This window comes from Mizuhopecten yessoensis, unplaced genomic scaffold (assembly GCF_002113885.1).
Source record: "Mizuhopecten yessoensis strain PY_sf001 unplaced genomic scaffold, ASM211388v2 scaffold9985, whole genome shotgun sequence".
Classification (NCBI taxonomy): domain Eukaryota; kingdom Metazoa; phylum Mollusca; class Bivalvia; order Pectinida; family Pectinidae; genus Mizuhopecten; species Mizuhopecten yessoensis.
This window is the reverse complement of record NW_018408321.1, coordinates 546,706-558,979: the sequence shown is the minus strand read 5'-3', so window position 1 is coordinate 558,979 and position 12,274 is coordinate 546,706. Positions and strand designations below refer to the sequence as shown.

The window sequence follows — 12,274 nt, the reverse complement described above, 5'->3', positions numbered from 1 at the left end:
TGATGTTATGTTATTTACTTGTGATTGGTGAGTTGTTATGACTATAATTAATATGCAATGTTATGCTAACATAGTGAACTGCACAATTAAACCAAAACAGAAAAAAATGCTGTTTAAAATTGCATTATGCATATTTTCATCATAACTTTGTGTGGATTAAGTAATAATTCATTCCTGAAAACAGTGCTGGTTGTAAGCTTATAGAATAGAACTAAAACATGGAGATATGTAGTACATTGTCATATTCTCCTACAGATCACATCTGCCAATATTTGGTAGTTGGGTTGGATCAGTTTTACATGGCAGACCTTAGGATAAGAGCATCCTACCCATTTAGATAAGAAAAAGGTGACCAAAAACTGGTAAAAAAATTAATATGAGGGATCGGGACAGAAAAGAGTAAAAATCAGGTATCAAAATGTGCTAAGAGGTAAATGCTTCAATCACAGGAGCAGAGATGTGGATTGTGAAATGAAGATATGCTTGAAACTTCAGGAAGAAACTGAAAAGTGTTGAGGTGGTAACAGGGACTATCATAAGGGTCTGGCTTAATTGACAAAGGGACATATCATAGAGATAAATACTTCAACTCTAGATCACAGATAATGTGGTGTTTAGTTGGAACAAATGCTTCAGCTCAAAGGCATAGAGGTTTGGACTTTCCCAGATAAACTCTTCAACTACAAGGGACAGAGATGAAGACAGTTGTAGAAGCTCTTCTTCAACCTCAGGGGGCTGTGTCACCGGTTGTTATAGAGATTCTTCAACCTCAGGGGGCTGTGTCACTGGTTGTTATAGATATTCTTCAACCTCAGGGGGCTGTGTCACTGGTTGTTATAGATATTCTTCAACCTCAGGGGGCTGTGTCACTGGTTGTTATAGATATTCTTCAACCTCAGGGGGCTGTGTCACCGGTTGTTATAGAGATTCTTCACCCTCAGGGGGCTGTGTCACCGGTTGTTATAGAGACTCTTCAACCTCAAGGGGCTGTGTCACCAGTTGTTATAGAGATTCTTCAACCTCAGGGGGCTGTGTCGCCGGTTGTTATAGAGATTCTTCAACCTCAGGGGACTGTGTCACTGGTTGTTGTAGAGATTCTTCAACCTCAAGGGGCTGTGTCACCGGTTGTTATAGAGATTATTCAACCTCAGGGGACTGTGTCACTGGTTGTTGTAGAGATTCTTCAACCTCAAGGGGCTGTGTCACCGGTTGTTATAGAGATTATTCAACCTCAGGGGGCTGTGTCACCGATTGTTATAGAGATTCTTCAACCTCAGGGGGCTGTGTCACCGGTTGTTGTAGAGATTAACCTTTTAACTCCAGGAAATAGTGTAGACTGGTCTTGGGTTAAAAAACCTCAGCTGGTTGACCTATGGGTTGTTAGGGAATGAGTTCTTTAACTTATTGCTTTTAAAATTCAGAAATCACTTTTAACCAAAATAATCTTGATTTAAGAATGGAGAGTATCTTGGTTATGACGGAAATGGCTTGATCTTAGAATTGTGAATGACGATAATACAATGATGGGCACAATAAATCCGAAAGGGTTGGGAAGTCCAGTAATTCTTGTAATCTCAATATGCATGCCAGTACGTTGTTACTTTGACATGAAGTGTTTTTTCAATAACATTATAATTATGCATGCTCCCATATAATTTCATGAAATCGTTTACTCAAATATTATTCATATATTGCATGAACATTTAATAATATGCATGACTTTCATATTGCTTTCATATGTAACAGGTTTTTGTCTGGATAGTTTTAAATATAATGGAACTTAATGCATGCTTTATTCTCACTGGTTTACACATGACATCCGAAATCTGTAACTTCTACATGTAAACATTAGGGAATTAACTGGTAAAACCTGTCATTAGGCCAAAGTAACAGAATTCTTTGTTTTGTGTCTAGGGTTTAAACCGTTTTCCACCATTCTTCTACAGCATTAAAAGCAACAAAAAATATATTTCTGACCTTAAACTATAAACAGCTTTTTGTTGTTTCTTGTTTTTTCAAATATTATGAGCCAGTGTCTCCTGTTGACAGTAATGATTTCAAATTTCTAAACAAAAATGTATCATTTTTACTTCTTCTGCTTTTTTCCCCCTCATGTTGTAAACAAAGAATTCATTACTTTGGCCTTATAACAGGTGAACATGTTATGTGGATGTCATATTGAAGAACACACATATATCTTTTGTCTTTATTGCCCATAGGGTCACATGAATGGTGTGTTGTGTGTCCAGTTTGACAAAAGACGATTGATATCAGCCGGACTTGACCGGACAGTCCGAGTGTGGGACATCCGAAGTGGCCGTAGTATCCATAAGCTCTATGGCCATAAGGTCAGTGTTTGGTATTCAGTTTTAATCTCGTCAACTGTAAGGATTCTAATTTTTTTTAAAAAAATTTTTTCATTCTGGTTGATGTTTGTAATATTTATGTTTTATGTTGACATTAGGCCTGAATGTCAAGGTCATCAGTCACATCAAGCTCTAAGCTGTTTTACATATTTTCTGTAAAGGGACAGTTTGGTTGGGTAGATGGGGATTCTGTAAGGGCAGTTTGTATTGATGCTGTGTTATTATATACAGGGAGGCATCAGGTGTCTACACTTTGAGGAGAACACACTGGTCACAGGGTCCTGGGACACCACACTAATTGTAAGTACATCTGGTTTTAACCATCATATCCTCAGACAGGTTCTTTGAATTTATCTGACATTCACTTTGTTTGCATGCATTTATTGTGTTTGTAGGTTTAATCTTCAGATGTTCAATGTGTTTGTAGGTGTAGACTATAGATATTTAAGTGGTTCCTGGTCACAGCACCAACATTTTATTAAAAAGCTCATATATATATATTAAAATATTCATATCAGTTTTTCTTATTTTGCATGTATTGATATTAATGCATTATCAATATATACAAAGTGTATATTGACAAGGCATGTTTGTTAAAAAATATAAACATATAATTTAAATCTATCAGTTTAAAAATCTTGTTTAAACTACAGTGATATTGTCATAGTAATACAATGTTTTGATTACACTCCCTATGATATGTACCTAGGTATGGGACCTGCGCTCCTTTGAAAAGAGAGCAATAATGGCACAGCACACTGGTTGTGTCTCCTGTGTTACCATGAACCATGAATACATGTAAGTATACATAGAAAGATTGTTTGTGTGCGCAATGTTAGTGTAATAAGTGTTGTGGGCAGTGTTAGTATAGTGTTGATTGTGGGCAGTGTTAGTGTAGTGTTGATATTGGGCAGTGCTAGTGTAATGTTTAGTGTGGGCAGTGTTAGTGTAGTGTTTAGTGTGGGCAGTGTTAGTGTAATGTTTATTGTGGGCAGTGCTAGTGTAATGTTGATTGCGGGCAGTGCTAGTGTAATGTTGATTGTGGGCAGTGCTAGAGTAATGTTGATTGTGGGCAGTGCTGGTGTAATGTTGATTGTGGGCAGTGCTAGTGTAATGTTGATTGCGGGCAGTGCTAGTGTAATGTTTATTGTGGGCAGTGCTAGTGTAATGTTGATTGTGGGCAGTGCTAGTGTAGTGTTTATTGTGGGCAGTGCTAGTTTAATGTTGATTGTGGGCAGTGCTAGTGTAATGTTGATTGTTGGCAGTGCTAGTGTAGTGTTTAGTGTGGGCAGTGCTAGTGTAGTGTTTATTGTGGGCAGTGCTAGTTTAATGTTCATTGTGGGCAGTGCTAGTGTAATGTTGATTGTGGGCATTGCTAATGTAGTGTTTATTGTGGGCAGTGCTAGTTTAATGTTGATTGTGGGCAGTGCTAGTGTAGTGTTTATTGTGGGCAGTGTGATGTAACAGAACCATCTGGGGAAAAATTGAGGAAAATGTTTTCAAAAATAGTTGAGGTTTTGTTGATGAAATTTGTTTATGCTTTTTTTGAGTCTCGATATGTTTTTAACATGATATGTTGTATGCCTTAATAAAATTATACATTCTGATACAATCAGGCTATACCTTGTAATGTAATATTGTGATGTATATTAACTGTGAGAAATATAAACATAAACAATATTAGGTGTTAAAACATTACAAGAGCTAAGATGACTATAAAGTATGTTTTGTTTCTCGTTTGGTGTCCAGTGTGTCGGGCTCCCATGACCTGTCTGTGAGGGTGTGGTACCGCCCTGTTTACCAAGAGTACAAGGTCTTACGGGGACACAAAGGACTTATCAACTGTGTTGCATTTGACGGACAAAATGTTGTCTCCGGATCCAGTGACATGTAAGTAGAGCCACATTTTTTAAAAGAATTCACTGAGCATCATCTCTATAAATCACGGACTCTGCTTTCATTTGTGAAATATTGGTTAAATATATCATCGCCTTCCTGTAAACAAGTGGGAGTAGAAATGCTTGATTCTGGACCAAAACTTTGAAATATTTTCAAGGAAATTGTAACATTGATCTAAAACTTTTTTTTTTTTGCATTTCTAATTATCTTTAAGGTAACTTAATTTCTAATATGAAACATTTCCATACTTTCTTCTACCTCTTTTTCTTGTGAAGTATCCTTGTCTTGTATCCACACATAGAAACTCCATGGCCGTGGTATAGCTGACAACCCAATATCAAAATGTGATTTTGAAGTATATCATTTGTCAAAGTCTCTATGTGTATTTATACATATTTGTTTATATTTGTTGATAGTAACAATTAAAATAAAGGCTTGTCTGTCCGTTAGATATAGCTGTGTGTCCAGCATTCTGTTCCCGATTTACTGGCTTATAACCATCAATATATATAGCCATACATGTGTGTCTGCCATACTGATCCGATATATTTTCACAATCATTGCCGTTTTAAGACTCATAGTTTTCCTTTAGACTCTTTAAATCTTGCTAGTCCATGATGGTACATTATTTTTTCCAGGGGGTGGGTTGGGGAATGTGGGGCATATAGATGAAGTGTTTCATCTGAAAAAGTTAGTCTGAAACTGTGATTTCAAATAGAGTTATCTATCTTTGAACATCTGTGTCAGTCATTTGAAGTCTTGGTCTTAAATTTAAACCTGCAACTGCACAAGGCATAAGTGGGCTTTTTTCATTTCCTACTTAAATTTTTACAAATAGTATGAAAATGAAATCATTCCAAAGTCTATTCTTAGCAATTATAGACAAGTAACTGTAACATTAAAATCAGATATCTTTGCTAGTTATGAACTTGAATTATTTGTGTAAAAAATTCTTGGGATACCAAAAAATGTAATAGTTTTTACTTTTTAATATCCAGAAAATTCAATCAAAATAAATTGTAAATAAAAAAGGTAGACCAGTTTACCTCACGTCAACAGTAAGTGAAAATTCAGGAACTTGTACTTCATGATGAAACACAGATAGAGTTGTCTTTCTTGCCCTATAAAATAGACACTGTTCCCCATGCTTTAGGTGCCAATAATTTGTATGTATGTAAATATCTATATATTGTGAAAAAAACCCAACATAAACCATCAAATGTATTATTGTTATCAATTTTCCACGTTTGTGATAGGGCTGTATAGACCTTTTTTAAAACAGTTGGTTTAAATCATAAAAATTTAAGAAATAATATGTATGGGTAATATTAATAAAATGTATTTGAGGTCTTCAAGATCAACAATAGCATTGCATGAGACTTTAACTTCAGAAACACTTAAATAACTTTACTTTTAAAAATGCTTTCATTATTATCCTATTTGATTATGTATGTGAGCTATTGCAGACTTATATAAACAAGTATGTTGCAGGAGAAAGGTTAAAAATCTTTTTGAAAAATTCAATTATAGTGTTAAATTTAAGTTCTGTCATGGTGTGAATTTATATATATGAGCAGTTAGGACTGTACGTGTATGTAGACCTTCCCATCTCACCACCGATAGCATTTCTCCGTAAAATAGTGTGAAGTGCATTACATTGTTGACACATTAGTCTAAATACTGTTGCGCATTTTAAAATCCTCTACCATTATTAGGTCATAGAGCCCCATTTCAGCAGTTTGAGATCCTGTAATGGTAGGATATGGAGACAGTTCAAACTATAATTGTAAAAACGCAAAGTTCAAATGCCGGATTTAAAGGCTAAATTCTGCCGTGCACAAGCAATTATCTCAATATTTCCAGATGATGAACTTTGTCCTGTATGTCCCACAGAAGCTCCCAAATCAGATTTACCCTCAAAATATTTTGATAAGGATTAATTGTATGTCTGTCATACAGAATATGATAAATAGGTTTTAGAAGATGGTGTAATTTAGTGTTACTACCTCTGGGATGTGTGGGGACGGTGGGTTCCTGCCAGAGGGAAGCATGTTCTGTATATTTAACCCTGCGGTAAGGCAAATTTAATATAATTCTTTCAGTAAACCAGACAAACCTTCTTCTAAAAATAACTGGGAACTTCTAATTTGATAAATATTTTCTAAATCTAGGTATGATCATGTGGTGATAGTAATCTAAAGTCCAAATCTGTTGAGAAATGTGTCGTGTTTGCTGTTGTGTCGTGTTTGCTATGAAATGCTGAAACTGATGGAAGTGTACCATGAATCCAGAGCGGCCATAACTATGTTAGTTATGTAACATGTCATTCTTCAGTCATCCAGCCCTGTCTTACACCCAAAGTTTATCTGAGTACACTTTAATCCTCAACACACCTGCAGCAAGCAAAACTAAAGTTGCCAAACAAAAATAGGTGTACATTGAGTCTGACTCTCTAAGATGTTTTAGTTAGAAGTATACAAGCTCTAGTGTGAATCTGGCGTATGCTAGTGTATTTCATCTGTGTAGTGTTGAGTAAACTGGAGCACCACAGGACAGGGCCGTCTGCTGGGGCTCCCGGAGGCTTTGATGCCGCAATGTCAGCATCCGAATCACAAATGATAGATGAAGTTGAGTGATAAGCCTAGAAGTGAGCTATATGGCATACCACAGCAGATGAATCAGATGTGTGCGCCATTGTAAATGAATAAATTCTCCAAAACGTCTGAATTATGTGCCAATTTCCTATTGAATAATATGATGTAAGAGAATACATCGCAGACCCCTTGAGCTGGGAGGGAATCATGTGGTCTTTTTAATGAACTTAAGTGTAAAGTCTACATTTCAAATCTAGATGGTAATCAGATGGACAAATAGCTTTCCCCTCGTAAACCATTGCTGTAACGATGATGTGGCTTTGTATTAGGAACATTCAATTAAGTGGGATCTTAGTGTTAATGGCTGTGTGTTGAGCTGTGTAGGATCCGCCCTTTTTTGTGGGAATGGGTTGGCACGATCCCTCCCAGACACCGAGTAGGAAGGGGGATTTTATCTCTTTCATCCCTCTTTGTTTGATCAGACCCTTTGCGGTATATATGATCGTTGGGAGAGTAAAATGTTACTTCTTGTATTTTTGGTAATGTTTGAGCTCTGTGCACCATATCTTATCTTTCAAGCAAATAATGTTTTCATTTTTGTGAGACTTATCAGAATGTATTGTCGCAGCGATAAACACAGGAATCACGTTGTCTGTCTGTTTGACTGTAGATGGAATCTTTTCCAGACAACTCGAAAGTTTTTAAACAAATTTTATAAAACTCCATGGATGTGTTCACCGAACTCTGAAGTTGTTCACTTGTGCTTTGAATATTTTTCCATTTGGCTATTTTATGGGAGTTATACCCCTTTTGAAAAATTATAAGCCAAATGTTGTTTGATATATCCTCCAACTGTTTTCATCAAATTTCTGTGAAATTCTGCAGATATAATCACCAAAATATGAAGTTGTACACCTGTGTTCACTTTTTTGTTTTTGATCTGAATATTTATGAGAGTTATACCCCATTTCAGTTTTGCAAAATTCTTAGCCAAAGCTTTTCCTCACAAATCCTCCTACAGTTTTAATACAACTTTTGTTAAATTTCATAGATGTAATCACCACTCTCAGAACTTGTGCACTTTTGTGTTTTTAATCTGTTTTATTGAGTTATGCCCCTTTTTTCTGATTTCCACTTTATGAAAATATTTTATTGTATCTTAGTGATCTAGTTATGAAATTGTGAATATTTTTTTCTTTTTCTTTTTCTACATAATGTGGGCATGGTTTCACATTCTATATTGTGTGGGCATGGTTTCACATTCTATGTTGTGTGGACATGGTTTAATATTTGATATAATGTGGGCATGGTTTCACATTCTTTATCAGGTGGGCATATAGTTTCACTTTGTATATAGTGAGGGTATGGTTCCAAATTGAATACTGTTCGAGCATGGTCCACATTTGATGTCATGTGGGCATAGTTTCACATTCTATATTGTGTGGGTATATTTTCACATTTCAAATGTTATGTGGGCATGGTTTCACATTCTGTATTGTGTGAGTCTGGCTTCACATTCTATATTCAGTGGGCATGGTTTCACATTCTGTAATGTGTGGGTATATTTTCACATTTCAAATGTTATGTTGGCATGGTTTCACATTCTGTATTGTGTAAGTCTGGCTTCACATTCCATATTCAGTGGGCATGGTTTCACATTCTGTATTGTGTGGGTATATTTTCACATTTCAAATGTTATGTTGGCATGGTTTCACATTCTGTATTGTGTGAGTCTGGCTTCACATTCCATATTCAGTGGGCATGGTTTCACATTCTGTATTGTGTGAGCATGGTTTCACATTCTATATTGCGTGAGTCTGGCTTCACATTCCATATTCAGTGGGCATGGTTTCACATTCTGTATTGTGTGAGTCTGGCTTAACATTCTATATTCAGTGGTCATGGTTTCACATTCTATATTGCGTGAGTCTGGCTTCTCATTCCATATTCAGTGGGCATGGTGCTCATTTGATATTATTTGGGCATGTTTGTACATTTTATTTTGTGAGGGCATTGTTTCACAAGCAATTTTATTAAGACATGGTTTCATATTCTATATTCTGTAGGCATTGTCTCACATTAAGTTTTATGTGGATATGGGTTCATGTTCCATTTTATGTGGGCATAGTATTAAATTATATGTTCTATGGGCATGGTTTGACATTCTATATTGTGTGGGCATGGTTTTACATTCTTAACAAAAAAAAATTCATAACAAGTAGATATTTTTATCGATTGGAGAAATGTTTGCAATATACATAAATCCTTTCCACAGATTATTGCAAAATATATGAGCACATGTTTGTAAGTTAAATAGACACAGTAAACGATTTTATTTCAACTGGGGAGGGGGGCTGAAGTGGAGGAAAATAGTAGAGAATGGACACAAACATTTGATCAAATCTATTATTTTATTGATGAAGTTTTGAACAATGCTAGTTGACAATTACATTTTTCACGAATTTAAGGTTAAGTTTAAGTTTAAGTTTAAGTTGCCTCTCAACATCACCGAGATATCAATTTCACCAAGACATCATAAAAATCTTTGCCTCAAATGCAAATGTAATGAAAAGATTAGAAAAATATGAAAAGCATCTTCATATGGTCAACCGCACCTGCAGGATGCTGTGTTGGTAAAGACTGCTCTCAATAAACCATATTTCAGTGAACTAGGTCTGTTTTGCAAGTGACTAGGAAGTTTATAGGATTGTCTCTAACATGATCTGATAAATACTTTAAATAAGTGGTGGGCAGGGTCTCATTATACTACAGTGTGTAGGCATAGTCTCACTCTCATTATATTAATTATTTCCCATCTAAGTAGGGTGGCTGCAGACATCAGAAATAATTGAGTACCCCTGCTCATGTGAGCGGTAAATTAGCACTTTGAGTGACAAAGTTTTTTTCATCATACTAACTTTTGTGTGGAATGAATTTAGTGTAGAGGCTGATATTTAAAAAAATTAAAAAAAATCAATTAAGATAATGGAAACAACCCTAAAAATGGGCACATGATACTTACTAAACTATGGTAACGGTTTTCTGGCCCTGTCCAGTTCACAAGATACTTGATAAAACTATCATATAGTTAATCTAGCCTTGATGGGACACTTGATTGTACAGCTGCTGAACCAAAAGCCCCAACCTTTGCAGTAGTTTAATAAAATAAAATATTTAAGCCTTAAAACATACCTTGTCATAGTTCTGCTGCTAAGTTTCCTAAGTGCAGTGGTTAGATTGGTTTGTACCCGGTGCTGATGATCACCCCTTTGTAACACTATGGCAGAAGGCTTTATGGATTTTAGGAATTCGCCGTGTTACATGACAAGAATCTCTTTTTTGTACTTGCCACTTGAAGACATTTTATTCGACATGTTGTGGGAAGTGATTGCTCTCTCTAGAGGCTTTCTAATTGGAAGGTTCCTTACCTTTTTATAGCTCCGTAAGACAGGGGAAGTAAATCTTACACTAACGCAGCGTATATGTAATGGCAGGCAGCACAAATGATATGTTAGACAGGGTTTTCCTAAGTAACCAAGTTCTTTCATCTTCTCCTGACCTACAAGTGTACATGTTGTCTCTACAAGTATTCCACTCACATATAGGTGCTTCTCCCAGAATCAGCCAGCCACTTTGGTTATCCAATGCAGAACTCCTCTGAAACATTTATTTAATGTTCAGTAAAGTTGCATGTTAAGATGTTTTGAAGTTTAATCGCTGAATCCTCCTCATGATAAGAAGAAATAAATCATATACCAGTATGATACCCCTTCTCAACTATAAATCCAACACTGTCTACAGTCAATATTCTTTGCCTATCCCAACTCATGTCCATATCCTCTGTGAATTGTCAATATCCCATGTCTATACTTTTCATTTCCCTTCCATCTCATATCAATATCCCCTGTCTGCAGTGCATATCATATCTCCTGTCAATATCTTCTGTCACCTCTCAATATCCCCCGTCTCCTGTACATATCCTATGTCTCCTGTCCACATCCCCGGCCTTACATCAATATCCCCTCTCACCTGTACATATCTCCTGTCTCCTGTCCACATCCCCGGCCTTACATCAATATCCCCTCTCACCTGTACATATCTCCTGTCTCCTGTCCACATCCCCGGCCTTACATCAATATCCCCTCTCACCTGTACATATCTCCTGTCTCCTGTCCACATCCCCGGCCTTACATCAATATCCCCTCTCACCTGTACATATCTCCTGTCTCCTGTCCACATCCCCGGCCTTACATCAATATCCCCTCTCACCTGTACATATCTCCTGTCTCCTGTCCACATCCCCGGCCTTACATCAATATCCCCTCTCACCTGTACATATCTCCTGTCTCCTGTCCACATCCCCGGCCTTACATCAATATCCCCTCTCACCTGTACATATCTCCTGTCTCCTGTCCACATCCCCGGCCTTACATCAATATCCCCTCTCACCTGTACATATCTCCTGTCTCCTGTCCACATCCCCGGCCTTACATCAATATCCCCTCTCACCTGTACATATCTCCTGTCTCCTGTCCACATCCCCGGCCTTACATCAATATCCCCTCTCACCTGTACATATCTCCTGTCTCCTGTCCACATCCCCGGCCTTACATCAATATCCCCTCTCACCTGTACATATCTCCTGTCTCCTGTCCACATCCCCGGCCTTACATCAATATCCCCTCTCACCTGTACATATCTCCTGTCTCCTGTCCACATCCCCGGCCTTACATCAATATCCCCTCTCACCTGTACATATCTCCTGTCTCCTGTCCACATCCCCGGCCTTACATCAATATCCCCTCTCACCTGTACATATCTCCTGTCTCCTGTCCACATCCCCGGCCTTACATCAATATCCCCTCTCACCTGTACATATCTCCTGTCTCCTGTCCACATCCCCGGCCTTACATCAATATCCCCTCTCACCTGTACATATCTCCTGTCTCCTGTCCACATCCCCGGCCTTACATCAATATCCCCTCTCACCTGTACATATCTCCTGTCTCCTGTCCACATCCCCGGCCTTACATCAATATCCCCTCTCACCTGTACATATCTCCTGTCTCCTGTCCACATCCCCGGCCTTACATCAATATCCCCTCTCACCTGTACATATCTCCTGTCTCCTGTCCACATCCCCGGCCTTACATCAATATCCCCTCTCACCTGTACATATCTCCTGTCTCCTGTCCACATCCCCGGCCTTACATCAATATCCCCTCTCACCTGTACATATCTCCTGTCTCCTGTCCACATCCCCGGCCTTACATCAATATCCCCTCTCACCTGTACATATCTCCTGTCTCCTGTCCACATCCCCGGCCTTACATCAATATCCCCTCTCACCTGTACATATCTCCTGTCTCCTGTCCACATCCCCGGCCTTACATCAATATCCCCTCTCACCTGTAC

General features: G+C 37.8%; 1 protein-coding gene across 6 annotated transcripts in view; it reads left to right on the top strand.

Moving 5' to 3' along the window:
* LOC110459164 overlaps positions 1-12,274 on the top strand; it is a 66,892-nt gene that overhangs the window by 16,669 nt on the left and 37,949 nt on the right. For all 6 annotated transcript variants that reach the window (XM_021511287.1, XM_021511285.1, XM_021511284.1 and 3 more), the window contains 4 exons: positions 2,220-2,348; positions 2,598-2,666; positions 3,076-3,164; positions 4,116-4,256. In XM_021511287.1, the coding sequence (XP_021366962.1) occupies positions 2,220-2,348; positions 2,598-2,666; positions 3,076-3,164; positions 4,116-4,256 (428 nt within the window). The remainder of the gene's footprint in view (positions 1-2,219; positions 2,349-2,597; positions 2,667-3,075; positions 3,165-4,115; positions 4,257-12,274) is intronic.